Source organism: Littorina saxatilis, linkage group LG10, assembly GCF_037325665.1.
Source record: "Littorina saxatilis isolate snail1 linkage group LG10, US_GU_Lsax_2.0, whole genome shotgun sequence".
NCBI lineage: Eukaryota > Metazoa > Mollusca > Gastropoda > Littorinimorpha > Littorinidae > Littorina > Littorina saxatilis.
This window is the reverse complement of record NC_090254.1, coordinates 25,918,930-25,946,265: the sequence shown is the minus strand read 5'-3', so window position 1 is coordinate 25,946,265 and position 27,336 is coordinate 25,918,930. Positions and strand designations below refer to the sequence as shown.

Here is a 27,336-nt window from a genome sequence, read left to right as displayed (position 1 = left end):
TTGTAACAACATCCCTGAGCATATCCTGGAATATCTTTGGCACGGTTGTCTATCAATACCACTGTTTTATTATATATCTGACTGTCATAATTTTAGTGTGTGGTATACTGGGCTAGTGAATTTTTGGCGGGCTGGTGAATTTCTTGGCGTTAGTGTTACTATGGCCAGCCCTGGTGGATCAACCAATTTCTCTTCTGATTTTATTCAGTTATGAGTGAGAATACTTGAATAATGAGATTTGATACTACCGATTACTAGAAAACTGGCAGCATTCATACACATAGTTGCTCAATTGGTACAGTTTAAAATGTCATTTTGTAGGGTTAGATTGTGTCATTATTTAAACACCTTGTTGTCGATTTTTGACTCGCCTGAGTAATAAACAGTGTTTGGTCGGCTGGTCATGGACAAGAAACTCAGCATGGATGTTAGTTACACATTAACATGCTTCCATTTGAAACTTCGAGGTCGTCATCGTGGATTGACGCCAGACCAAAGGTAATTGAAGCCCGACGGGTTCAACTAGACTTTGGGAGGGCGTCAATCCACGATGAAGACCGAGAAGTTTCAAATGGAAGCAAGTTAATGTTATTGTAATTCAATCTGACGACGATCTCTTTCCTGCTTTCATGCCATGGTAAACAGACAGAATTGGTTCTGTTCTGTTCACACACTACTTTCAGTCCACCTACCTGCAAGGGTCAAGTCCCAAGAAATATGTCTCTATTCCTATCTTATCACTCTGCTCCTGTTTTGTTTTCTTTCACATACATTTTCACTTCTTTTTTGACAGGTTTCTGGACAGCAAACTCTAAAACAAATTCTTTTCATGACAAAAGCGATCTTTGGAATTGACTGACGTAGTCCGGAAGAATTCATGCATCAACTTACGTCACGTATTCGACGTCATCACTTCGCATACCTAACCTTATCGTCTCGGTATTTCGTTGGCCTTCATATTACCTACTAGTAAAATGACCCTTAAAGCTAACCGAGACTAGTTGAGGTTGTATCAATGCGCCTCGCCAGCAGGTGGTTAATGGCTTTTTTAGTGAGTGGTTATCGACAATTAATGACCGGTAATTTTTAATGAGCTGGGGCATTCTGACCAATCACAGGATCTGTTTCATTAAAACGCCAACTTGATTGAATTACAATGATTGTTGTCTAGGATGTTTTTAAAACTTTGCACACTTATAAGGTTTGTGATCTACCACCATAAATGGTTGGGGTCACAGCGGGTCTTGTTCGATTCTCAAATACATGGGTGTTACTCTTCCTGCTTTTGCCGGATTTCCGGTTTTTGAAAAAATCTGAAGCCGGAAATTCCGGTTTTCCGTTTTGTTTCGCTAAGTAAGTTGAAATAACGAGCAGCGGTTCCGATCCGACTTTTGACACCGGTTCGCGTGCTTTCTCGGTTCGCTCCCTTGGATTTGCCGCCATCTTGCTTATTATGATTTGGTTTCGTCGGTGTCCAGAAACTTTCTTTCAAACTTGAGCATTTTGCTCGATCAAAATGCCTTACATCAGTGATGATGTCGATCCTTCTAAACTTGAAAAACTAGAGGAAGGTGTTACAAACAAGTGGAGGTGGGAATGGTTGGGAAAGGGGGGAAACGTGCTGCTTTACAGAGTGCGGGAGACATTCGTTCCTTCTTCAAAAAGCCTCGCATGGATACATTATAGGACTCAGATCAGAAGCAGTGTTTGTGTGTGGCTTTGATAATGCCACTGAACTCAAGAAAACGCGGGATGCCTTGTTTCTTGTCAGACATTTTTCGAATGCTCTAGAAATTTTTTTGAATTATTGACGGTGATTTTGCTTGGTTGATTGGGACAGTAAAGTATCCCATTTGTATTATTTTTGTGGACTTTTTTTTGTTTCTGCTTCTTTTCTTCTTGTATGATTTCTGACTGTGAGAATGCTGGAAATGGCCACTATATGCTTTCATTTTGGCAAATTTGCTTCAGCAGCCCCCCCTGTACCCCGCCGGGGCCTCAACGGCCCCTGGACCCCTGCCTTTCAGGTTTTTTGATTTTTCCCAGTAACACCCATGCAAATAATTGGTATGCTTCTTCTTAGTTTGAGTACACAAAGCACTTTTAAAGTTACTGAACTTGTCCTGTCCCGGGGCTTTCAGGCAGTTGTCCGTTTGAAGAAAAAAAAGTTTCATTGACTTTAGTGCAATACGTCTAAAAGAGCGACATTTGTAGGAATTAATTTTATTCTGGCAGGAACGAGTTCTTGACTAAGTTCACATCAAGTCCTGAACATAAACTAATGACGTCATACTCATAGGCCTATTTGGAAGTCTATTAGTCTCGGTGAGAGGGAGAATTCTGACATTGTGTTTGTAACAAATTTGTGAAAGATGGCACGTGTGTCTATTTTGGCATACTGTACTTGGCCTTCAGACCAAGAATGTAATCACGGGAAATGTTAATTAAATTATGGCGGGAGCTGCGTACTAACAAACTGCATACAGTTTTGTTTGGCTGGCAACACTATGTGCAGGCATCTGTGAGATAGTTGTGTTTTGCTTTTGACTGTTCTATCGTAATCTGCGACAAAGAGACAAATTGTTGAGTCTTATGAATGAGCAGTGTGAGGCCGTCAGTGGACAAAAAAATTACCGTTAAGGTAATCTCAAATGTTTTTGAATCTAGCTTTTATGAGGGGGGCGATGCTTTACCACGTGCACCGGGAATGGGCTTTTTGGACGTAACGTGCATGGGAGTGGGGAAATTCTCGTAGCGTGCACCGTGCACGGAGGTCCGGCGTGCACCGTGCATGGAGCTTTTTCGTAACGTGCACCGTGGATCACCGTGCATGGCACTTTACCATGCATGGCACTTTTGGTCTCAACGTGCACGTGCACAGACCCCCCCATGGTGACCCTCTTTTATTTGGACCTTAAAATTCTGAGAGGATCAGGTCTTAAGGGAAGCTTCTAGCATGAAAAAATGACAAAAAACGCTTTTTGGTGTGATTTGAGTTTTCATGTGATTTTGTTTCCATAAACCCTTTCCAACCCCCCTATCAACCGTATTAGTTATTTCTGCAACCCTAAATATTTTATTTATTTTATTTCTGAGGTAAATGTTTTAAAAACAACACCAGTCTACCCCTCATTAACTATGCAAAAAAATTGAAAGGCCATATCTTCTCTTCTACCTAACATAGAAACAAAATTTAAACTGGGATATGAACAGCAAAATCCCTTCTAGCCCCGTTTAGAAACGCCAAACAAACTCCATTACAATGATTTTCATTGGTTGTTTGGCAAATGGCCCAAAGAAGGCCAACCTGAAAACAAACCAATCACAAGCCTTCTTCTAAAAGGGCTTCGGCTGCGGCCCACCCAGTTGAGAAGTGGGTCAAATCAGCCTCTGTCTGTGTCTTCCACGCTACTTTCGATTGGGTCAGTGTGTTTGCCATCAAAACTTGTTTATAGCTTACAATGGGTAAAAGAAAGGATTGCTACAAGAAAAAGACAAAGACACCTCCAAGGAATCGACATGTTTTGGCTAGGCTTCCCTTGGATGCAAGCAATTCAACTGTGGAAAATGTGCCTGATCAGTGTCGGCGGCCTGCAAAGAGAAAACGTGGAGAGGAAGAAGCGTCGTCTGCACCTCTGCATTTGTGTGCATCGAGTGCCAAACTGCGAAAATTGGACACAAATAAAGAAGAATCTGTGCCTTTTGACAGCCAAGATGAACTTACTGGGTTTAGATTCGTTGACTGTGAACTTTTAGTCACATTCATCAACGGATTATTGTGTCCTGATTGCAAACGACCGATCGGTGCTGCGCGGCTTTCTTCTGTGACTGAGGTGAGGACAGATCTTGCATCTGAACTGAAATTCGAGTGTGGTTGTCAACACAACATGACTTTGTTTACATCTAAAAAATGTAACAAAGTTTTTGAGGTAAATAGAAGGTTCCCTCTTTCTATGTTTGTTATCGGTCGGGACCAAGCACCTGCTAAGAGATTCCTTGGCAACATGAACATACCATGCTCACTAAACAATAGCACGTGGGCCAATCACAAGAATCAGATCAGGAAGGCCACAGAAAAAGTAGCCGATATCAGCAAATCTGTTGCTGCACATGAGGTTTCTGAGGCCTGTGAGGGGAATGATGTGACTGTATCTGGGGATGGCACCTATCATAGACGGGGATTTCAGAGCAAAAATGGAGTGGTAACTGTGCTCAGTGTAAATGGTAAAAAGTCAAAAGTTGTAGACACCGAGGTGCTGTCTAATCACTGTGACAGCTGTAAAAAACAAGAGAAAAAGAAACAAGGACAAGAACTTTTGGATTGGAAAGATGAACACAGACAGAGAAATGTATGTGACAAAAACCACGAGGGGAGTGCTGCAGCTATGGAACCTGCTGGGGCATTGAAGATCTTTAGAAGGTCACAGGAGCTACATGGTCTTAGATATGTCAACTTTCTTGGGGACGGGGACAGCAAGACATATAGTTGTCTAAAAAATTCTGAGCCACCTGTGTATGAGGGAGTTAGAATAGAAAAGTTAGAATGCTGTGGGCATGTGCAAAAAAGAATGGGTCGCCAACTTTTGAATAAAGTGAATGAACTAAAAAACAAAACTTTCAATAAGAACGGCAAATCTGTCAAAGGCATAGGCGGAAAGGGGGGTGGGTTGACAAAAAAAGCAATACTCAAAATTCAAGCTCATTTTGGTGCAGCTATAAGGAAGAATTCTGGCAATTTAGGACAGATGAAAAAGGACATTTGGGCCATCTGGCAACACCGTAATAAAAAACATGACAACTGTGGGACCTGGTGTCCATCCAAAACTGGCAGAGGAGATCCAGACAAAAATGCCTTTCCAGATTTTGTGTGCGAAGCCATCCGTCCAATTTTTGTGACCCTGACCCAAGATAGCCTGCTGGAAAGATGTCTTCATGGGGGCTCTCAGAATACCAATGAGAGCTTCCACAATCTCATCTGGCAAAGATGTCCGAAGACTGTTTTTGTCGGCCGAAAGCGACTTTGCTTAGCTGTAGCGGACGCAACTATTGTATATAATGATGGAGAATGTGGAAGGCTGGATATTTTCCCTCTTCTTGGGATGGAAGCTGGCACATGGACAAGACAATTTCTCAAAAAAGTGGATGCAAGCAGAGTGTCAGCTGGACAAATCCAAGCAAGTGAGGCTGTGCAGTTTGCACGTCGACTTCGGTCCCTTCATGCCGCTGAACAGAATGTAGATGGGGAGGAATATTACTTATCTGGGGCTCATGAATAGACTAGGTAAGTCACAGATTGTTGTACACATGCACATGTGATGTCCTGTAAAAACTTTTGTCCATGACAGATATATATATGCATGCATCTCCTCTTCTGAAGTAAAGAGCTTACATTTTGACCGTTTTCTCAAAACGCGTTTCAGTTTATTTTGACCGACCGTTTCTTGAATATCTCATGAACCTTTGCAGATATGCTTATAAAATTTTGTACAGTGTTTCAGGACACATAAAGCTATAATCCCACATAGGATTTAGTTGATGCAATCATTTTAAACCAATTTTCATTTTTTAGATTTTTTGGCGTTAAACCGTTACTAAAAATTGCGACTAAATTTCAAGTTATACATTTTATCCTATGTGATAATGTAGTTCATGTATTTAGAATTGTATATGCAAAATTTTAAGTTTGTATTACCTTTCATGACCAAATTATGTGGGAAATGCCAAACATCAATTTTTGCGAATCCGTATTTATACCCTATTTTAAAATATTTATATAAATTAAATAAAATACCTGAGGCCAATTTCCCTTTTATGTTTGTAATCTTCAATAGTTGGACTACACACACACATAAATTCAAGTTATTTGGGCATCATACTGAAGAGCAATTTGAAGTGATTTTTGGTCGATTTTCATGCTAGAAGCTTCCCTTAAAAAAGGAGGGAGTTTAAGAGGTTATGAACAGAGCATTTGAGGAAAGACTTTTATTTTAACATGAAAGGTGTATTCAATTGGGGGGTCTTAAAAGGGGGGTTCCACTGTAGTTAATTACAAATGGTTTTATAAGCATTTGGTTTTTTTTGTTAGTACACTGTAATTGGATCCATTTCTTCTTCTTCTTCTGCGTTCGATGTTGGTGGCCGTGCTAGATCCTCAGACCAGTGGCTGCCAGGAAGTCCGCAGTCTTGCGCAGTTCGTCGGCAGGACCCCAGAGTTTGGCTCCAACACTGGTCAATTGGATCCATGAAAGCTGTTGCGTTTTCAGCAAGCTGTACTGCATTTCAATAGATAAGACTAAGAGGACTAGAGATGTCCAAAGGTCAATAAAGCATTAAAGGATTGAAGTCGAACTTTAGCTGTCACTGGTATTTGGTACTTTGTAATGGTAGGAATCCCAAGAACGTTTAACTGATCAATGGACTATCAGGAAGAGCACAATATTGGGCCAACTAATGAGGACATGCAATGAAAAAAATAAAAGTGCTTAAATCCATTTAAGTTCTGGTTGATATCTAACTAGAGACCTTACTGCTACAAAACAATAATAAAAATAAACCATGGCTATTGTAGTTTTCACGCAGTATCAAAAAAGCCAGCCAAGGTACAAAATCGTGATGCTATGTTTCATGGTGTCCATCACCTAAATAAATTCTTTATTATTTTACTTTTTGCTGTTACTGATTTGCATGAGATATGTATCCATCATGGACTCTTATTATGATTAAAAGTAATTTCTTTATCTTTAAAATTACATACATAAAGACTGCAAAAGTGTTGGACACCGAAACGCAACGTCACAGCTGTCAAGTTCAGTTTTCAAGAAAACAAACAAATCAAACAAACCACTCCATTTCAACTTTCATGAATTTTATTTTTGTTCAGAATGCAGGGTATCTTGAATCAGTGGCATTGAAATATCAGTTTTTTGCCTGTATAAAAACTGTGACGCTTGTTTCAAGACACCAATTTTTTTTGAAAATGTCGCACTCCTTCAAAATGCAAATTTTTCTCTCAGCTTTAGAATAAGGTGAAAAAACAAAGTGAAAACTGATTGTGAAAGGACTTCCTTCTTAAAAAATCAGTTTTGATTGTATTTTTCACCTTTTAACAAGGATTTGCAATTTCATCTAGTATTATGTGGCTTTTTTAAAACTTAGGTAAAAGTTGGCTCAAGATGTTGATAATTTATTGGTTCTTGGTTCATTTTGACTTGTTGGAATGGAGGAAGAAATCTCCTGAATTTGATTACATCTTGATTAACTTTTGATCCAACTTTTCTCCATGACCAACTAGTGGAAATTGCAAGATTGATCCTTCTCACAGAAACGGCCACATATTCACAACATAAATTTCATTCGTGCCGCAGCTTTAAAAAATTCAAACAAGAAGGGCAAAGCCCATACGACTCACATGCTTTACACATTTTTCCTACCAAAATACATGTGACCTTGACCCAAGGTCAAGGTCATCCAAGGTCATGCAACACAAAGCTGTTAATTCAAGACATAGGAAGTACAATGGTGCTTATTGGCTCTTTCTACCATGAGATATGGTCACTTTTAGTGGTTCACTACCTTATTTTGGTCACATTTTATAAGGGTCAAAGTGACCTTGACCTTGATCATATGTGACCAAATGTGTCTCATGATGAAAACATAACATGTGCCCCACATAATTTTTAAGTTTGAAACAGTTATCTTCCATAGTTCAGGGTCAAGGTCACTTCAAAATATGTATACAATCCAACTTTACACAAGATGTGCCTTTAGATTTGAAAGTTTGACAGATTAGCATTGCTAAAACAATGTTTTTGTTGAAATTATGATGCTGGTTTCAAAGGACACGAAAGAATGTGAAGGTAATCCTCCATTTTGGAGTCCACTGAAACGAACACCACATTTCAGGTGTTGTGCATGAATCACTTTTTGAAATGTTAATTTTTCTATTAACTTCATGCTGTAAAACATTTTTCTGCCCAATTGCTAAAAAAAGGAACTTTGTTGGCAGACTTCATGGAACATAGCCGACGATTTGTTGGAGAAACGTCTTGCGCATTTCAAAGGACACCAAAAAAAAACGTAGTCAAACTGTGTCCAGTGCAACGCGCGGCTCAAAGATCTCTTATCGTTCAATTTCCTGATAATTTGTAAGTCCGATACATCAAACTTGGAAGACAAACAGAGCTAAAAGCACATCGCCAAGTTGAAGTTAAAAATTGGAAGCTAAATTAAATTATTTTGGATTATTTTCGTCGTTTGCAGAGTGCTCGTTTCAATTGACACCGAACATGTGCGTTTCCTTCGAGTGATTCATGCCTGATTTTCCCTTTCTCAAATCAGATTTGTTGTTTTGCTAATTTTGTACAAATATGATAGAAACGATGACTGATCGATGGTTGACTAACCTTATTTCGGGTTTATTTGCCGTCGCCAGGTGTGAAACAGGAGTAAACTCGGACTTGAATCTCCCGCTGTCGCGTTGCGTTTCAGACCGGCGAAGGAGAAACGAAACATTTCCGGGTCAAAACAAATTGGTAAAGAGGATTGTGGGTAGGTCAAGTGCGTGTTTATGTTACTATTTATAGGTAATTGCGTCTGCGAAGAAGCGAAAATGCCGGCGACGTCGTCATTCTCCTGTTCAAATGGGCAAATGAAATCAAACGTGACGCGCGCTGCAAGTAGAACCGAAATTGAGAAGTGATTGATTTTTCACATGTTTAGGAGAAACTGCAATTTATTTATGATGATTTGGACCACAAAACGAAAACTGATCATAAAATTGAATAGATCAAAGTCAAAACGAAACCGGTTCTTTCCGAAGCTGGTCAAAAGTATTGAAATTGCCGATGTCGATTTTCAAAAAAAAATGAGACACTACGAGCAGCGAGCGACACGCAATTTTCTCATTCGATTTACAACCAGTTTTGATTTTGTAAACAAACAAAAAACACACTGCAACAAACAACAACAACTCATTGCATGGACTAGCGATTCCGTGTGAATTAAAATGTGATTGTGTGTGATACTGGGTTGTTTGATTCCGGCGAGCGTTTCATGTCCGCATTCGGTCGCCATTTTGGGTCTTATTTTTTTTTAAAACAACAAGAATAACAAATAACATCGTCACAACAGATGATAACTTATAGAATAAAAAACATTCTTTTTTCATTCATACATGTTTCCCAAATGATATTTAGCTGTCAAGTTTAATCTTTTTGACACAATCTTAATCTGAATGAGTGCACCCCTTCATTTTTGCTGCTTTGCCCAATAGCGTGCTCCTCCAGCTATACTTTCGCCTCTTTGTGAGTCTTGTCTGTGCCCTTGTCACTTGTTGATTACTTTCGACTCTTATTAATAGTTTTCCTTACAAAAAGCACCAAACAACACAACAGGTATGTAATTAGGTGGGAGTGGTAGTGTGTCTTTGGGTAAAGGCAAGTGCTTCAGGTAAGGTTATTAAAACATTTCTCATGGTGTAGTTTGCAAATGCAATGGATCCAGGGTAGACGTTAAGGAGTGATATTGATGTGACTTTTAAAAAAGTATTGTGGTCATGTTGCATTTGCAGGTCTGTCAAGGCGTCAGTGTTAATTGTCATAATGATATTGATAATGGCAATGTGACAATGTTTTGCATAATTGTTGATTGCAGGTGCGGTTAGTATTGGGAAGTCTGGGAGAGCCTGGACTGCACGAGGCAACTGGGGGGTGATATGAGCTCCATCCAAGGGGAGCAGTGACTTGTTTGACAGCCCTCCCTCTGTCTCACTACTGGCTGCCGCCTGCTCATTTTCTCTTCCAATCGTGAGTATGCCTTCCTGCCATAAGCTAGTGAAAGATTAAGAATTTTTTATTGCTTTATTCCGGCAAAGCCCGATGTACAATACTGACCATGTTCTTGCCACAGTACATTATAAGAAATCTATAAGCAGATCTGATAGCAGACTACATTATAGAAAACAAGAGACGTGGCTGCGACCTGGTGATGACCCCAAGATCAAGCAGCTGACCCCCGCAGGGTACAAGACAGTCTCCTTCCCCCGCCCAGCTGGGCGTGGTGGTGGCATCGCCGTCATCTACAAGGAACACATGCATGCTGCAGCGTCCTTCTCGGACAGCCTATCTTTCCCCCACACCACCTTCGAAGCCGTGGAGATGACGGTCGCCACCACCACCACCCTCACCTTCCTGTGTATATATCGCCCTCCCCCTAACACCAAGAACAAGCTGAAGGACTCTACTTTCTTCGACGAGTTCTCCCAAGCCCTCGACCACTACAACGTGACGTCCCACAGCGCCATCGTCCTCGGTGACTTTAAACATCCACTGGGACTGCCCTGCTGACACCAAGCGGGCGGTGTGGACCAGGTCATTCCTTTTCCCTCCCACTCCCGTGGCCACATCCTAGATTGGATTGTCACTCGACCCTCGGACAATCTGGTCTCCAGCCTCGTCACCAACGACCATCTTGTCTCCGACCACACTGCCATCAACTTCGTCGTCAACATCACCAAGCCAGCACAGAAGCGGAAGATGGTCACACGTCGCAAGCTACGAGACATTGAGACAGATGCTTTTGGAGACGAAGCTGCCCTGCTGCTTGCCCAGCGAGACCCGTCCTCTGACCCCGCCCATTTCTTCAGCTTGACTCTGCGCCAGCTCCTCGACAAACACGCCCCGCCATCCCTATGCGCAGTCTCTGAGCGACAGCTGGTTCTCTGAGGACATCACAGCCGCCAAGATCGAGAGATGGCGACACTCTGGCCTGGAGGTTCACTGGCAGATTCTCAGGGATGCGCTGCTTCGAGTCACGCAAGCCATCACTGCTGCCAAGGTCGAGCACTTCCACGACCGCATCGCCAACGCCTCATCATCCAGGGAGCTGTTCTCCATCATGTCCTCTCTGCTGGGCTCCTCCCCCGCTCCCCCCTTACCAATGCTCACCCACCACAAGATATCCCGGAGTTATTCTCGGAGTTCTTCAAGGACAAGATTGACAAGCTTCGGAGAACACTCGATCAGCAGCCCTTCGTCCTGTCCCCACCCTCCCCCTCCTTCTCCAGCTCCCCCCTCACGTGCTTTCAGCCTGTCACTCAAAACCACGTCAAGCGACTCATCACCAAGACGGCCATCAAGACCTGCGAGCTAGACCCCCCTGCCAGGCTTCCTCTTCACCAAGTGTCTGGACAAGCTCATGCCGTCTATCACAGATATCATCAACATCTCCCTGGCCACAGGCGTCGTTCCCGACTGCTTTAAGTCTGCCGTTGTCCGCCCACTCATCAAGAAGCCTGGCTTTGACGTCAACGAGTTGAAGAACTACCGTCCTGTGTCCAACCTGCCCTTCCTCCAAGCTTCTGGAGCGTATCCATCCTGGAGCAGTTGAGCGCCCACCTGTCTCGGAACTCGCTGATGCCAGTGTACCAGTCAGCGTACCGCCCTCACCACAGCACCGAGACGGTGCTCCTGCGAATCACCACGGACCTCCTGAACGCAACAGATAGCGGTCTCGTCTCTGCCCTTGTGCTGCTGGACCTTTCCGCGGCCTTCAACACGATCAAACACCAGCTACTCGTCGATCGCCTCAGTTCCACGTTCGGCATTCACGACACTGCCCTCTCTTGGTTCCGAAACTACCTCCAGAACCGCTCTCAGACTGTCACCACTGATTCGTTCTCTTATCAGCCTGTTCCTGTCCGCTTCGGCGTCCCACAAGGGTCTGTCCTCGGCCCTGTCCTTTTCACCCTGTACACCCAACCCCTCTCCCTGGTCATTGAACGCCACGGCTTGAACTACAACTCCTTTGCCGATGACACGCAGCTCCAGAACAGCGCCAAGCCGGAGGACGTTGACCATCTCCAGGGATCCATCTCCAGTTGTTTCACTGACATCAAGAACTGGATGACTGAGAACAAGTTGAAGCTGAACAGTGAGAAGACAGAGGCCCTTCTCGTTGGAACACGACAGAAGATTGCTTCCCTCACTGTGACCGACATTGTTAGTCCTGTGTTGACAACTCTTCGACAAGCGCTTAGAACTGTACCCACGGAATACGCGCTATATGAGCTTCCTGTTGATTGATTGATTGATTTCTGTTACAACACTGGCTGCAATTTTGAGTGGAAGTTCACAAAAAATTTGGAACGTACTTAAGTAGGATGGGGGATGTTAACCAATTCTTGAAATCCAAGGCCAGCTGTAAGCTGGTGGAGTCGCTGGAGTCTTCGATGGTTCATGTGTAGCTGTTTCCTCTGGCACCAAGTATACAGTCAAATGCATTCACAAATAAATGCTGGCATATTGTTTTGTCATAAATGTTTTGCATTATTTTCTTTGTGTCACTTGGGACTCCTGATCTGTTTGTCATCTCTTTCTGAAAATCCCTTTCTCTTCCCCCTCCCTTTCTCCTACCCCCCCCCCTTTTTTTTTTTTTGTGCGGTGCCAGCTATGCGTACATCATGTATTCAGTATTGTCAATGTCTTGTTTTTCGCTTCATTTCTTTTTCCTTTGTTTTCAGGTGATACTGGTATTACTTCACAATGACTTCTGAACTTGACGCATTGCGACAAGAAACAGAACAGCTAAAAAACCAAATTCGCGTAAGTACTTGTGTGTATTTTGTTTGTTTGTTACTTGCTGTATTGCGTAGTAATCCCCAGTGATCATGTTGTTTTCAGCTTTCATTGCTGACATATTGCATTGCTTTGCACTGTGGCAGTACAGTTATGTGGTGTTCTGACTACTTCCTGGTCATTAGATCAATTCCCCCCGCGGGTTAGGGGGGAAGAATTTACCCGATGCTCCCCAGCATGTCGTAAGAGGCGACTAACGGATTCTGTTTCTCCTTTTACCCTTGTTAAGTGTTTCTTGTATAGAATATAGTCAATGTTTGTAAAGATTAGTGCTTTTGTGAACAAGAAACAATTAATAAGTGGCTCTATCCCATCTCCCCCCTTTCCCCGTCGCGATATAACCTTAAACGGTTAAAAACGACGTTAAACACCAAATAAAGAAAAGATTAGATCAATTTGCCTTAAGAAAGGGGGAACTGGTATCTTTACATAATCATAACCAAGCTTGTGCTACATTCCCCAATATTTTTGAGTTAGCAGTTGAAGTTTACTCCATGAACTTTTGTTAATCACTTTAATGTATGGCAATATTCTTGAAGAATGTTTTATTAGTGAATGTCATTTCCATTGTTCGGTACGAAAGACCCTACTAAGTACTATTGAGGATCTGAATCTGTAAAACTGAAGAGAAAAAAGGTGATGCTCATTGGTACTATGACAGGTTGAGGGCCAGAAATACAGAAACACTGCGTTGAAGGCCATGTGGATGCAGTCAAAAAAGTTGTGCTTTCAATTTCTGCTGTTCTGTCCCAACTAAAATGTTACTACCTGGTTAGGGTTTCCCCCAAAATGTTCAGGTTATGGCAACTGCCTACGCAATTCTGTCTCACACACACACGTTGGTTCACTTGAGGGTTTAGGTCACCAGGCTGTGTTAGTTTTGGGTTTCTAGACCGGTCAGTACTTACACTTAGAGTCCTACCTGTCTGTAAAGACCAGCCAATGGACTGAGCAAAAGTTGTCTTTATAGCCAGGTGGTATTTATGGAAAGGGTCATCATTTGGCAAACATCCCAATGCACAGAAACGCTCTTGCACGTGTGTCACACTTCACATTCACACACTTCAACTATCATGCATGCACGCATACACAGGAATCCAGACTCGTGCAAACGCACACAAATAGACATACACATGTACACGATGTTCAACGGAATAAACTCGTCTCTTTTTATATGTGGCACTTGGCAGATTGTAAAATATCGTGTGTGGTTTTTTTTTCTTTTTCTTTTTTTTCCCCTTCTCATCCTTGGGGCAGGTATCGGCTTAGTCTCCTTGTTTTGTTGCCAACGAAGTTAAAAGATTTTTGACGTCTCTTGTTATTCTCCTGAACAATTGCTGTTTAATGGGGATGGACAGGGCAGTTTTCCTTTTGTTGAGGCGAATCAGACGTGTTGGTTCCAAACGATTTAAACAAGTTTGCTTCATCGCGTCTACCGTCGTCGTTTTGTTTAGTCATTTGAGGGGGGCATAAACGTCAGGTTAGACAATAAAGAGAGTGGTTATGCAGGTGTGCAGAAAAAGAGACGTTACCGAGAGAGGTGGATATGATAGGGCTGGCCTGTAGTTTGAAGTGGGTTTGAGTACAGTAGAGGGTATGAATTCCATTTCCAGCCAACGTGATGTTTGTCTGCAAAAAAAACAACGGTACTTACTCTATCACAACCCATACAAACTCGACATAGATATTTCCGGAATTCATCTATTACTAATATTAGGTCAGTAAGGCTTTTGCGTTACCTGTGAAGTGCTGATTTAAGAGTGTGTATAATGCAAAGCTCCTTACTGCATTTACTGCCGGACAATATTCTGCATTTCTCATTGGAACTTTTCTGATTTCAGGAGGCACGAAAAGCCGCAGGCGACACAACTCTTGCTCAAGCCACAGCATCATGCGAGCCTGTAGGCAGAATACAAATGCGTACCCGACGCACACTTCGGGGACATCTTGCAAAAATATATGCCATGCATTGGGCATCAGATTCAAGGTAAATACTGGACATACTAGTGAATGTCTTACTGTCTTGCAGTTTTCAAGCATTTGGCATTCCTGCTTATGAGAAGTCTGTAGTGACTGTAATCCTCAAATGGTGCATAAAGCCTTTTTGTCATTGCAAAAAGTGGATGGGCATCTAAATGTTTAACAGGAGAGTAGCAATGCCTGAATTACTTTCTTTACCAAGTGATGTCCGTCTGCTTGGTTATAAAGGTCCTGGTTATTTGGTGTGTACTTTTGGAAGATCTTGTTGCCTTTTCATGTTAATTTTTTGGTTTTGGTTTTATTTGTCCATCGCAAGTTCTGCGAAGACTTACAAAGACATTTGCCCAAAGAGTTTTACTTGGTGATGTCATAAAAATATTGACTTGCTGTGTTTTGTTGTTCACATGAAAATTCTTTTTCCGTGCCTTGACTCCTTGTTATATGAACAATGTGTTGATCTGAATTTTCATAAATGATACATGAACTAGTCTGATTAATTTGTTTTCTGATCACTGTTTTGAACACTTATTTGTTTTCTGTTTGCATCAGGATTTTGGGGTAACTATAGCTTTTTTTTTTTACAATGTGTCTGTACATGGTGGCTTATTTTAGTGTCCAAAGGAGATAATTGCAATGATCTTTCTTAGCATCTAAGGTCATACATTCAACTTGTTTGACTTCGATTACATGGCGTCTTTCACATGCAAAAAGACAGCTGTCTGGAGATAATTACAGTGGCCTGTTCTGTTCTGGCTGACTGAAAATCTGACCTCAGTTGTAACTTCCATGAACAGAGATCATTGTAATTATCTCACGATGACTGTATAGTGAAGAGGTGTGGGCATGATTCTCTCTTTTGAAACAATTGCACGTTTCAGCATGCTTGATCGAGCTTGAGTCTGAGTGACGAAGCCCTTGTGTGTTAAGGAGTAGGTAGGGAAGGAATGTTTCAGCCGAGGTCTATTTTGAGAAGGCAATGACGAACTTGTCATTTTGAATTTGCGGCTGCCAGACCTTTTCAAATGATCTAGTGACGTACATGTGAAATTTGCATGGACTTTTTCCCCTGACATTTTAAATTGCTAAACGTTGTTAACTTCTTGCTGAATTTTTCAGCTGGATGTTGAGTTTACACGTATGAATTGTAATGTTTTTTTCAAGCAGTAACCTTATCTTTGAAGATCAGTGCTCTCCTTTTTGCACTATTTAAGTCACCGACCCTTGTCTTCAGTAAGTTACTCTTGTTTTCTTGTTCACATCAGTACTATCCAAAGGGTGAACGATTGTGTGTTTTGGGTATTTATAAAAAAAAATCTATTTTGTGTGTCTTTTTTTTTTTACAAATGTCTACATTCATTTAACAACTCTGGCTGGCACTTGTACAAGTTGTAGCTTACAGGCATGGGAATCGTCTGTAAAAACTCGGATTTCCGCGAAAAGGAAATTATGTTTCAGCGAAAATTTAATAAAAACTGTCCTTGGCAATCCATTATTTGCTTACACAAGAACTATCAAAATATTGGTCTTTAATGCAAAAAATTGTTTTCCTCCCGGGGGTCCCCTTGTCCCCCCAACGGGGCTCTGCTCCTGGACCCCGCCAGGGCCTGGACGGCCCCTGGACAGTGGCCTATTTTCAGAGTTTTTTCTATTTTGGAATTCCCATGCCTCAGCGTAGTGAAAAAAACTGCCAAGCCGTCCCTGAAAGTCACAATCTTTTAGAAGCACTGTGTTTTGAGCCAAATATATGTGTGTTTGTAGCCGGAGTCAGGCTATGTGCTGTTGTCCACAGGCCTAGGGAGCCTGTTGTGTTCTTTGTTGTGTGACTTATCACACTACACCACTCATTTCCAGAGCCTGTTTATCTTAACTTCTCAAATTCTGTTTCATACTGTTTTGCTGACTCAGATCTATGAACATGACGATTTTTTTTTATTGCTGGCAGCCATAATGTACGCCTGAGGTTGCATTGCTGGATTAATGAGACGGCTATAGCTAGAACTTTCAGTGTTTTTTTGTTTTTTTTAAACAAGTTAATGTTAATGAAATTTAAAGTCATTTCTTGTTTTTTGACATTTCCCCCAGCTCATTGAATGTTTGCAGATATCCTAAATTCAGTTGGTAGTAAGAATAATAGCCTGATGCTTATTTTTAACCATTACACATAAAGGAGGTGAACACCCAAAGGTTTTCCATGAAGAGTGTAACAGGATTAAGGCATTTACTGCTCAAAAGCTAGGCAAAAAAGTTAGATGGGTCTTTCAATAGATATGGGAGAGAGGGGGATTAACAGTCCAAGAGATAAAGCCAGAAGAAATGTGTACTATGTTGTCCTAAATTGACTAGATGCTGTTTGTGTTAGATGAAATTGTGTGCACAAATCTTTGGTGCTGTAACCATTTACAACTTGTTCTGCATGTTGTCCTTGGTGTTCGGTGACCGTAGAGTGATTGTAGGTTTTCATTTTATATTTTACAGTTTTACTGTTTGCTATTGGGGTGTTTTCTTTGTGCCCTGTGCATGTTGTTCTTGGTATTTGTTGTTCATCTTTTTCTGGGTTTCTCATAAAAGTGCAGTTTAAGATGTACAAAAGCAAGAAGGCGCAGTGTTCAGTCTCCTTCAGAAACTCAAGGTTTAATTACCGGGTTCCTCTCCTGACTGCGCTGATAACTAAGTCATGTCACAGTCCTCTCAAATTGTTGTGATTTATCTAATAGTGTAAATATGACAGCAGGATGTTGTCGCTTAATCCAGTTCCATAACTTTAACCCTCGTGGCAAATGAGGCATGTTAGTTTGGGGGAGAGGGGGGGGGGGGGTAAACAGAGTGTCAGGGTAACGCCACATGATGTGAGAGGAGTGTAATTTGTACAAAATGCACGCATTTTTTTCATGATTTTTGGAGTCACTTCACATAAGGTGTAAAAGAAATTCAAAGCTCATATGAAAAATGAATGTCCTACTCCTAGTGAATGTACTTCTTACAGAAAGCTTGTTATGTTAGTTTTCACACACCAAAATGTGCCCAGTATTAAGACAGTTTCTAGATTAGCTTCAGTTCCTTTGTGGCAGTTTACTGAACCATAGTAAGAAGAGTAACCTAGTACCTACTTGCCTTCCAGCTCTGTAGATGAAGGTGTGAAATGCTTTTCATGTACTGTTAGTGTGACTGTTTGTGAGGACTGCATAATTAGTGTGGGAAAAAGCAGTACAAGACTAGGTCTGTTTGTTTCCAATTGAAACTGTAGAGAGTAGCTAATATTGTGACTCCTGTACCTTCTGTTCCACCAGTTTCTGTAACCTGTCCTAACTTCTCTCTAGTGTCTTTGGTCGGAACAACTCACATAATCCTTTTTTCCTACCAGTACTTCATAACAGTGAGTGTGATCTTACCTCAGGTAGTTGACTTTTTCAACAGTTTCTTTCAATATTCAGCAGTATTCGTACCATTTCCACATTGCATTCCAGATGGCAGTTCCCATTGCTGTTTTGGGTAGATCTTGTATGCATCACTCACATTTTGTGTTCGTTCTGCACAGTTAAGCTATAATCTGATCACACTCTACTGCACCATTTGACAGCTTAGCTTTGGATAACAGGTTTATGTGTGTTACAAGATGTAGTGAATGTCAGATGTATCTAGTTTGAGGATTGCAGTTAATTTTTCAAGACAGTGATGTGGAATACTCATTTGAGAACAGTTTTGCTAAGCTTCCACATTTAGTATAAATTATATAGGTAATAATATTGGTAACTACAAGTACAAGTACAGCAAAAAAGCTTTTGCCTGGTGTATCAAAATACAGGTGCATGACTGTTCTGTGACTTGCCTCACCAGAAAAGATGGGTAATGGAGTTCCATAGCTAGTTACAGGGATAGTGGTAAAGTGAAATAACACAGTAACTGAAGAGTTTTCTTGGTGAGAAGGAAGGAGAAAACCTGCTGGCTCAGAGGGGTCTTGCCTTTGTAAGACCATCTGTCTTTGGCCAAGTGGTCGGCCAGTGTGCTGGTTTCCCTGACAACGTCACTATTGATTGAAAGTTTGAGGCAGAGAAAGAGAGTGGTGCCGACCACTATTGATTGAAGACTGCTTGCCGGTGTGTGTGTGTGTGTGTGGCTGATGATGCACTGAACCGGTGGAGTCTGCTGCGGCTGTTTCTCTGCCAGCAGACAGGGCACTCACAGTCACTACACTCTGTGCCACAATGCAAAAGCCCCTCTGCCCTGGTTCTAGGCCTGCAGCTATTATGGAAATGGAGAGGCCCGGTCTGAGCTGCTCTGACCTGTTCTTGGCCTTGGTGCAGCAATTTAACTAGCCCACATTTCTTCACCCAAGACATGGGGAGAGCTTGAATTGGAATGTAGCACCTTGTTGTGCAGGCAGACAGAAGTATCATTTCGCTTCCTGTTTTATTCCCTTGACTTGAAGGCCCAGGCAGACTCAGCTAGAAAGGTCTGGATAGGGTGTGGTCCTGACATTTCATTCTTAAGAGCTCTGGCATGTTTTCTTTCATATTTCATAAATACCTATAAAAATCAGCTCAGGGATAGCTAGCTACTCAGCTTCTGCCGCTTCCAGTTTCTATTCTATTTGACTCAAACAATGTGAATTGCTCCTTCAAGGATTTTCCTTGCATAGCCTGTTTGCCTGGTAATGAACACAGATTAGTCACCCCTATCAGGAGTTCTTGTTAGAACCAAATACTGTTGGTGATTTGCAGGAAAAGCAGAGATTACCACGCACTATATCAAGGAGGGTGCTCATCTTTGCTTGGCATTATGAACCAAGTTATGGCAGACAGCATTGCATGTCTTGTTTGATTCTCTCTGAATGGGGTCATTGTGAGTTCAGGCTGCTAGGAGGAAGGCTTTGTCTACTTCACTGATAAGCACACCTAACCACAGGTACAAAAGCATATCATTCTTCATCTGACTGTGTAGGCAAGATAAGAGGTAGATTCCTCACCCCAAACCTCACACTCTATAATCATCCTCAGGACAACATGGAGCTGATGGTTTCACCTAAGATATCTAATGCTGAGCTAAGACTGTCACTGGAATGGTTTCTAGTTCCTGGTCCTTCACACTAGCTGCCCACTCGCACTCACTGACAAACACACACACACACACACACAGTCATTCCTGCTGCTGACACTGAACAGTCAGCAAACATGTGTCCAAACAATGGCTGACTGGTGCCTTTTTGACTCACATGCGAAGCAAAAGTGAGTCTATGTACTCACCCGAGTCGTCCGGCCGTCCGCGGCCAGAAAACTTTAATGTTGGATATTTCTTGGACACTATTCAGTCTATCAGTACCAAATTTGGCAAGATGGTGTATGATGACAAGGCCCCCAAAAACATACATAGCATCTTGACCTTGCTTCAAGGTCAAGGTCGCAGGGGCCATAAATGTTGTCTAAAAAACAGCTATTTTTCAAATTTTTCCCATTTTCTCTGAAGTTTTTGAGATTGAATACCTCACCTATATATGATATATAGGGCAAAGTAAGCCCCATCTTTTGATACCAGTTTGGTTTACCTTGCTTCAAGGTCAAGGTCACAGGAGCTTTAAAGTTGGATTGTATACATATTTTGAAGTGACCTTGACCCTGAACTATGGAAGATAACTGTTTCAAACTTAAAAATTATGTGGGGCACATGTTATGCTTTCATCATGAGACACATTTGGTCACATATGATCAAGGTCAAGGTCACTTTGACCCTTATGAAATGTGACCAAAATAAGGTAGTGAACCACTAAAAGTGACCATATCTCATGGTAGAAAGAGCCAATAAGCACCATTGTACTTCCTATGTCTTGAATTAACAGCTTTGTGTTGCATGACCTTGGATGACCTTGACCTTGGGTCAAGGTCACATGCATTTTGGTAGGAAAAATGTGTAAAGCCGTTCTTAGTGTATGATGTCATTGCTAGGTTTAGTTATTTGACCTTGACCCTGAAGGTCAAGGTCATGTAAAGGTCAAGCATGTGAGTCGTATGGGCTTTGCCCTTCTTGTTAGTTTTGCAGTACAATTTTGTACAAAATGTCCTGGACTTATTTTACGATTTCCAACCCTTCACACACAAAAAGTACTGTGAATGGTGCATTTATTTTTGCTTTCATAGATAATACTATGCCTTTACTCCTCATATTAAGTCACGAGAGATGTCAGTATCAACCATGCCAGATTTTACTTGGAGTCTTTCACTTTGTGTCTGGTGCACATGCAACACCTGTGTGTAAGGAGGGGTGATAAAGAAAATAGGTGTAGCATTAAAGAGCTGAAAGTGTCAGGCCAGTAACACAAGAACAGCATTTCTGTCCCTTTGGCAGAACCAAGGGTGCACCTGCTTCTCAGGGATGAGATTCTTCCGCCAATTGGCGGAATTCCGCCCAAAAGTTCGTTCCCAGGACCATTTTTCTGAATCGTCTAAATCCGTTGAGAAAAAATGGGGGGGGGGTGGGGGGTAGGGTAGAGTAGTTGTTGTGGTTCCATTGGATTCGATCTGTAAAGTCCTACCTACAACCCTAAAGTCGATTTTCCAGATCAAATCTCCGATAAAATAATGACAACATAACCTCCGTATCGAAGGAAGTGGACCTTTGACCCGAATATGAACTTTCCATTTGGGACTAAGTTTCCCTTTCACCGAGTGTCTTCATTCTGAAAATTCATAAACGGGCTGATTCAGCTGTCGGCTTTAGCCTGCTTAACAAAGATGGCGTCGGTGAGAACATTGACGGAAAGCGAACATGTTTTGGCGTCGAAGATCGACCAGGGTGTGAAGAAAAAGTGGGTTCCGAAATGGCAGGAAGAAATCTTTTAGAAGTTTTTTTTCGATCTATAAGATTCAAAATTGGCGGTCGAAAGTTGGACATCAACTCGTAGACCTGTTTTCAAATGATACAGTGTTCTGGAAACTCTACAAGAAGTGATTTGGTTTAAGCGTGTTTTATTCAATTTCTCATACACACGTTTCAAACAATAACAACATTAAGAACGTTAACAAGCAGATTGCTTATGGACACGTTCTTGAATAATCAATACACATTCCGATAGCAAAACATGGTGAACAAGTGATACCTTCAACACAAGAAGTGATTTATGGATTACCACACAGAAGAATACTGTTATGGGCTGTAATGTGAGTACCTGATGTTTGACACCAGTTTTAGCTGTGTTTTCTGCGGTTTTACGTGCTACAGTGTGTGTGTGGAAGTTTGGAAACTAATTTTTGACAAAAATGGTCATTATATGGATTTTTACTATAACAATCACAAAGTTCAATGATCATGTTATCACATAATAGCCAAGGGTGTAAGCAAACCACATGCCAAAGATCTAAGAGATATCTCAATAAATGATTGAGCAGTGAACAGATTAGTGAACCTACCGAAGAAAGCAAAATTTGCCCTGCCACACAGAAATACCAAAATGCTGTTATACTGTGGCAGTGAAGGGGTTAACAGAGTTTTACAGAATGCTTTGCTGCTTCCATTTAATTTCTATTTCAATCTATGAATTGTCGGCACGTGAAGGGTGCTGCCCCTGTACCCTACGGACCCCATTTTCAGTTGTTGTTTTTAAATGTTCTCAGATGCATTCTTCCTGAGCTATTGATGCCAGTGTTGTTTTAAGCTGGTTTTGAGGCAGCCTAGACTGATTTGCACCCTCTCTGTTTGCAGTCATGTGTGTGTGTGTGTATATGTTTGTTAACTTCTTGATGCTCGTATTGACAAGACAAAGACCCTTGACTGACTCTGAATTGTTACTGTTAGATGTAGAAGAAACCTAGAACTTAATAGCTAGATGATTTTAGTAAAGTTGGTATGGTTCAAAACATTGAGAACTGAAACGATGTAAAAGCAAACTTAATATGAGATCTATTTCTTTTCATGTCTTTGCTGACTCGAATAGCAAGTAAGTGAAAACTTTTGTTTGTAGCAAAACAGTTTCTTTTTGATGAGTGTATTCACTGTGACTGAATGCCGCCTGATTGGTGAAAATGCCGTTTTGATTACTTTTCCCTTGTTGATTAATGGAATCACATGTTATGTGAGGCTGTAGTGTAGTTTCTGTACTAACCAAACACACGGTCGAAAAGTATGCAATGCATTTACAGGAAGTGTCATTAAAACAATGTAAATGGGATAGTCTACTCATATAGCTGGCCAGCAAGCCAACGTCCCCCAAAAGTACAACAGTGCGATAAGAGCACAACACAGCAAACGCTCATTTCGGAAAGGTTATTGAGGAAGGAAAGCATCTGAGGGTAGTAGTAGAATATTTATTTCTCTTTGTATCCTTTCTAAGGGAGCTTAATAGCCCCTAATTTGTATTCTTGCTGAAGGAAGCTCAATAGTCCCTAATTTGTATTCTTCCTTGGGAAGTGCAATAGTTTCTAAAGAAGGGAGATTCAGAGTTAGAGAATGTTGTGACAGTATGGGGAAATATGGACATAATTTTGAAAACGGTCATACCCGTGTGATTTGTTCCCTCCATTCACAAAGTGTTTCATTCAAGAAAGTTGTGGCAGGATGCTAATGAGGTAGCTCTCTTTAAGTTTCACAAAACTTTTACTTTGCATAATTCTGTAATAGACCCTATCGGTATTCCAAGCTCTCGCAAACTTCAGAGCATAGCAAAGCATGCGGTACAGCGATCTCGTGCGAGCTGCACAAGCCAAGGTTCGAAGTTCTCGCGATGTTCAAAGCATAACAAAGAGCATGTCTCGCGAGAGCTGCTCAGATACCGAAAAGGTCTATTCCCATGAGATCTGATGTACTTTGGAACCTAAAATATTAATGTGTAATTCCAATTGTATGATTTGAATTGTGGACTCCCATATCAATGTTGTATTCCATTTGTTTGATTTGAATTTGTGGATTGATTACATTTGTGGAATTGTGTTTTTTTTAAATTGACCATATTCCCTTAGAAACAGTTCCTAATGAATACATCCTGTGTTTTCATTTATGCAAGAAGGAATGCTTAACAAGCAAACGTATAAAACTGCAGATGGTTACATCCCTAATGTGCTGAAATTGATTTATCATCAGGTGTACCTGTTAGTAAACGCTGCCGTTGCTGAACTTTGGTTCAGTTTTGTGTGTTGCATGTAGTTGACTTATTTGTACTTTGTGGGAAAGTACCGATATTATATTTTGTAAACTTAATATTTATGTTTGGACGAGAATGCAGGTGAACTTTCTAGTCCTGTCAAAACAAGTTGTTTACCACGTTGTTTTGAGTCGTGGCTTCGTGGTGTTCACTCGGATTAAGTGCGTCGGCACTTTTGATGTACGTCACAGAGAATGTCACTATTCTAGTCCATGGACAGTTCATCTAATTTTAGTTCTATCATGTTCGGTCTGGAATATTCTCGAGATTGAGTATTTACTATATAGGCCAGCGCGATTTGTATGTTAAAAAGCTTCTACTTTGAGTTCTGCTACGATGTGCAGTTGTATGTATGGAATGCTAAATATATCCTCGAACTCAATTTGACGAGTTTTTGTCTGCTGCTGTGAAGACGGGCCACGTAGAATAAAAGAACACAACTATACGACATTTGAGAACTTCGTCAATCTCAAGTGTACCAAAAATAATTGTATTTAAAAGGAAGTATGAGTCCTTACTGTCGCTAAATGGACTGGGTGACCGAGTGGTAACGCACTTGCGCTCGGAAGCGAGAGGTTGCGAGTTCGACCCTGGGTCAGGGCGTTAGCAATTTTCTCCCCCCTTTCCTAACCTAGGTGGTGGGTTCAAGTGCTAGTCTTTCGGATGAGACGAAAAACCGAGGTCCCTTCGTGTACACTACATTGGGGTGTGCACGTTAAAGATTCCACGATTGACAAAAGGGTCTTTCCTGGCAAAAATGTATAGGCATAGATGAAAATGTCCACCAAAATACCCGTGTGACTTGGAATAATAGGCCGTGAAAAGTAGGATATGCGCCGAAATGGCTGCGATCTGCTGGCCGATGTGAATGCGCGATGTATTGTGTAAAAAAAATTCCATCTCACACGACATAAATAAATCCCTGCGCCTTGAATATGTCCGCGATATAAATTGCATTAAAAAAAATTATTAAAAAATCCCTGCGCTTAGAACTGTACCCACGGAATACGCGCATATAAGCCTCATATTGATTGATTGATATAGAGCCTGATTTTGGAAACTGGTTTAGACATACCAAATGGAATGCGCTATAATCAATTTGTGACTTTCATATCATATGAGACTCGAACATAGATTAGTCGGTAGCTCCAGTGAGCATAACAAGTCATTTGTTTCGTTTTGATGTGGGTGCAAACGGAAGGGAAGGGATTTATTTCCTGAACATCTGGTTTGCGCGAAAATGAAAATCCATAGTGAAAGTCTCCAGACTATGAAAACGCCCCATGCAGGGAAAAAGAAAAACAATGGGCAGTGCCTTATGTGGCAGTTCACTTTTCCCAGGGAGAAAATAACTCAAACTTTGATCAAAGTTCTACAAGAAATTACCATTTCCTTACCTCGCATTATCTTACCTTTCCTTTGTTTAGTCTTCTGACTATTTTGATTGGTAATTTCAGATTTGAGGCTAACTTTGCTTGAAACCCCAAAGAGAAGTTTCTTTAACACTTCAAGTTTTGATTGTCAGGATGTGTACATGTGCTACAATGGAACCCCCATTTTAAGACTTCCAAATTTAAGACTTTTCCCTTCGCGACCCTTCTTTCTCAGACTCGCGACCCTTCTTTTTCAGACTGTTCACATCCTCTGTAAAATTACTCCTATTTTGAGCCTCCGTCCTTTTTAAGACCTGCTATGCTCATTTTGTTGGAGGTCTTAACGTGTGTGTGTGTTTCCACTGTACCATGTTTATGGGTAACATGTTGAAGTAGACATAACAAAAACAAACCTTCAAAAGCTGAAAAGGTCACAGGTCATGGTTGTTGTGGTACTTTAATATCGTATTGGCATGGCCTCAGACAATGAATATAAAAACTTGTGCAAGGAAATGTTTGAACAGCCCTAAATACCGTCAATGACTTCTGTCTTAATTATTTCACCTCTATCTCTCAGAGACTTGTGTGTTTTGGTATAAATGGAAGTATGTATGAGTGACAAATCAGTGAAGTGTGGACTGTCAGAATATGAACTTTGGGTATTTTCAATTACAGGGGAAGAAAGTGTTCAATGTGACCATGTTAAGAAGTGTTTTGAAAATACAGTAAAAACCGGGTTTATCTATCAGATTTAGGACATCTGAAAATGTGAGGAAAGAATGTTTTATCAAAGATGTTGTCTTACAACTTCATTAAAGACAGCCTAAAGAGGCAAGGTCGTTAAAACAGAGGGAGTCTTCAGTGCTATTTTGTCTTTTTTTGTGAAAAATCATGATGTACCCATTTTATTTGTTTCAGGAATCTGGTGTCAGCTTCTCAAGATGGTAAATTGATAGTATGGGATGGATACACAACAAACAAGGTAAGCTTAGCCATATTGTGTACGGTTAATCATTCTAATGCATAAAACGTAACGCCACCACATGTGTTGTTACTTTGGGTGGGGGTAAACATTGTTAGCAGGGCTGAAAGTAAAGGTTTACATTGGTAAGCTACGCTCCTGACTGAGCATAATACTGAATTTGACTTTGGGATGTCTTGATAGATCTTGGCATTTATTGCTGTTCCCAATGCAAGATATGCTATTCCTTTTTGCATGGGTGGATGGAGTTTGGTTCCATCTCATATTGGTCTATTTTGTTATCTGGGAGGAAAAGAATCTCGCCTCATTTTCATTTGCAATGTATGTGATCATGTGCAGTTTCTCACCAGAAATCACAGAACAAAATCGCATAAAGGAATGAAAGGCTGTACAATCTCTGTGTGCTCTTTTGTTGTAATACCCCTCCGGTTTGGAAAAGTTTCTTCCAACAGTTGAGTTAGCCTAGTATTCTGTAACAGTTTTAAACTGATCCTTTTCAGGTGCACGCCATTCCACTTCGCTCCAGCTGGGTGATGACCTGTGCCTACGCACCGTCTGGCAGCTACGTTGCCTGCGGTGGCCTGGACAATATTTGTTCCATCTACAGCTTGAAGACACGCGAGGGCAATGTCCGTGTGTCCCGTGAGCTGCCTGGACACACAGGATACCTGTCCTGCTGTCGTTTCATCGATGACAACCAGATCGTCACCAGTTCTGGTGACATGACATGGTTAGTGTGCAAACTTGTGGGAGGGTTATTAGAGGCCTTTTGCTGTTTCTGGGCTTACAACTTGCTTATAATCATGACTTTTACTGTGTTGGATTGGCACATATCCCAAGCAGGGGATTGGGTTGAGAAATTTGTGCAGAAAACTTTTGCGTGGTGACAGGCCAGCGCTTGTTTTCCTCTTCAGCTTCATTTAATTGTGGTTACTTTCCTGAAAGCTTAGTGATACAAAGCATGAAGGAAAATATATTTTGATAGGTGTACAATGTTGCTTAATAACCAGTGATTATAAACGTTCTCTCTCTGTCATCTTTCAGTGCTTTATGGGATATAGAAACCGGCCAACAGACCACATCTTTTACTGGCCACACTGGTGACGTCATGAGTCTGTCCTTAGCCCCAGACATGCGCACATTTGTCTCGGGTGCCTGCGATGCTTCAGCTAAGGTGAGATGTTCCCCAAACCGGTCCTGGTTAGAGTCATGGAAAATTAAAAGAAAGTGACCAGATACTGCTAT

General features: G+C 41.4%; 1 protein-coding gene and 1 long non-coding RNA gene across 2 annotated transcripts in view; both read left to right on the top strand.

The window, feature by feature from the left end:
- The window catches only part of LOC138978515 (uncharacterized), a 308,348-nt gene that overhangs the window by 90,950 nt on the left and 190,062 nt on the right, over positions 1-27,336 (top strand). The window lies entirely within an intron of this gene.
- Positions 1-27,336, top strand: part of LOC138978514 (guanine nucleotide-binding protein subunit beta) — a 39,373-nt gene that overhangs the window by 2,686 nt on the left and 9,351 nt on the right. Inside the window, exons 2-7 of the mRNA XM_070351252.1 lie at positions 9,652-9,803; positions 12,518-12,599; positions 14,474-14,619; positions 26,028-26,091; positions 26,592-26,821; positions 27,136-27,265. Of these exons, the coding sequence (XP_070207353.1) occupies positions 12,540-12,599; positions 14,474-14,619; positions 26,028-26,091; positions 26,592-26,821; positions 27,136-27,265 (630 nt within the window). The 5' untranslated portion in view covers positions 9,652-9,803; positions 12,518-12,539. The remainder of the gene's footprint in view (positions 1-9,651; positions 9,804-12,517; positions 12,600-14,473; positions 14,620-26,027; positions 26,092-26,591; positions 26,822-27,135; positions 27,266-27,336) is intronic.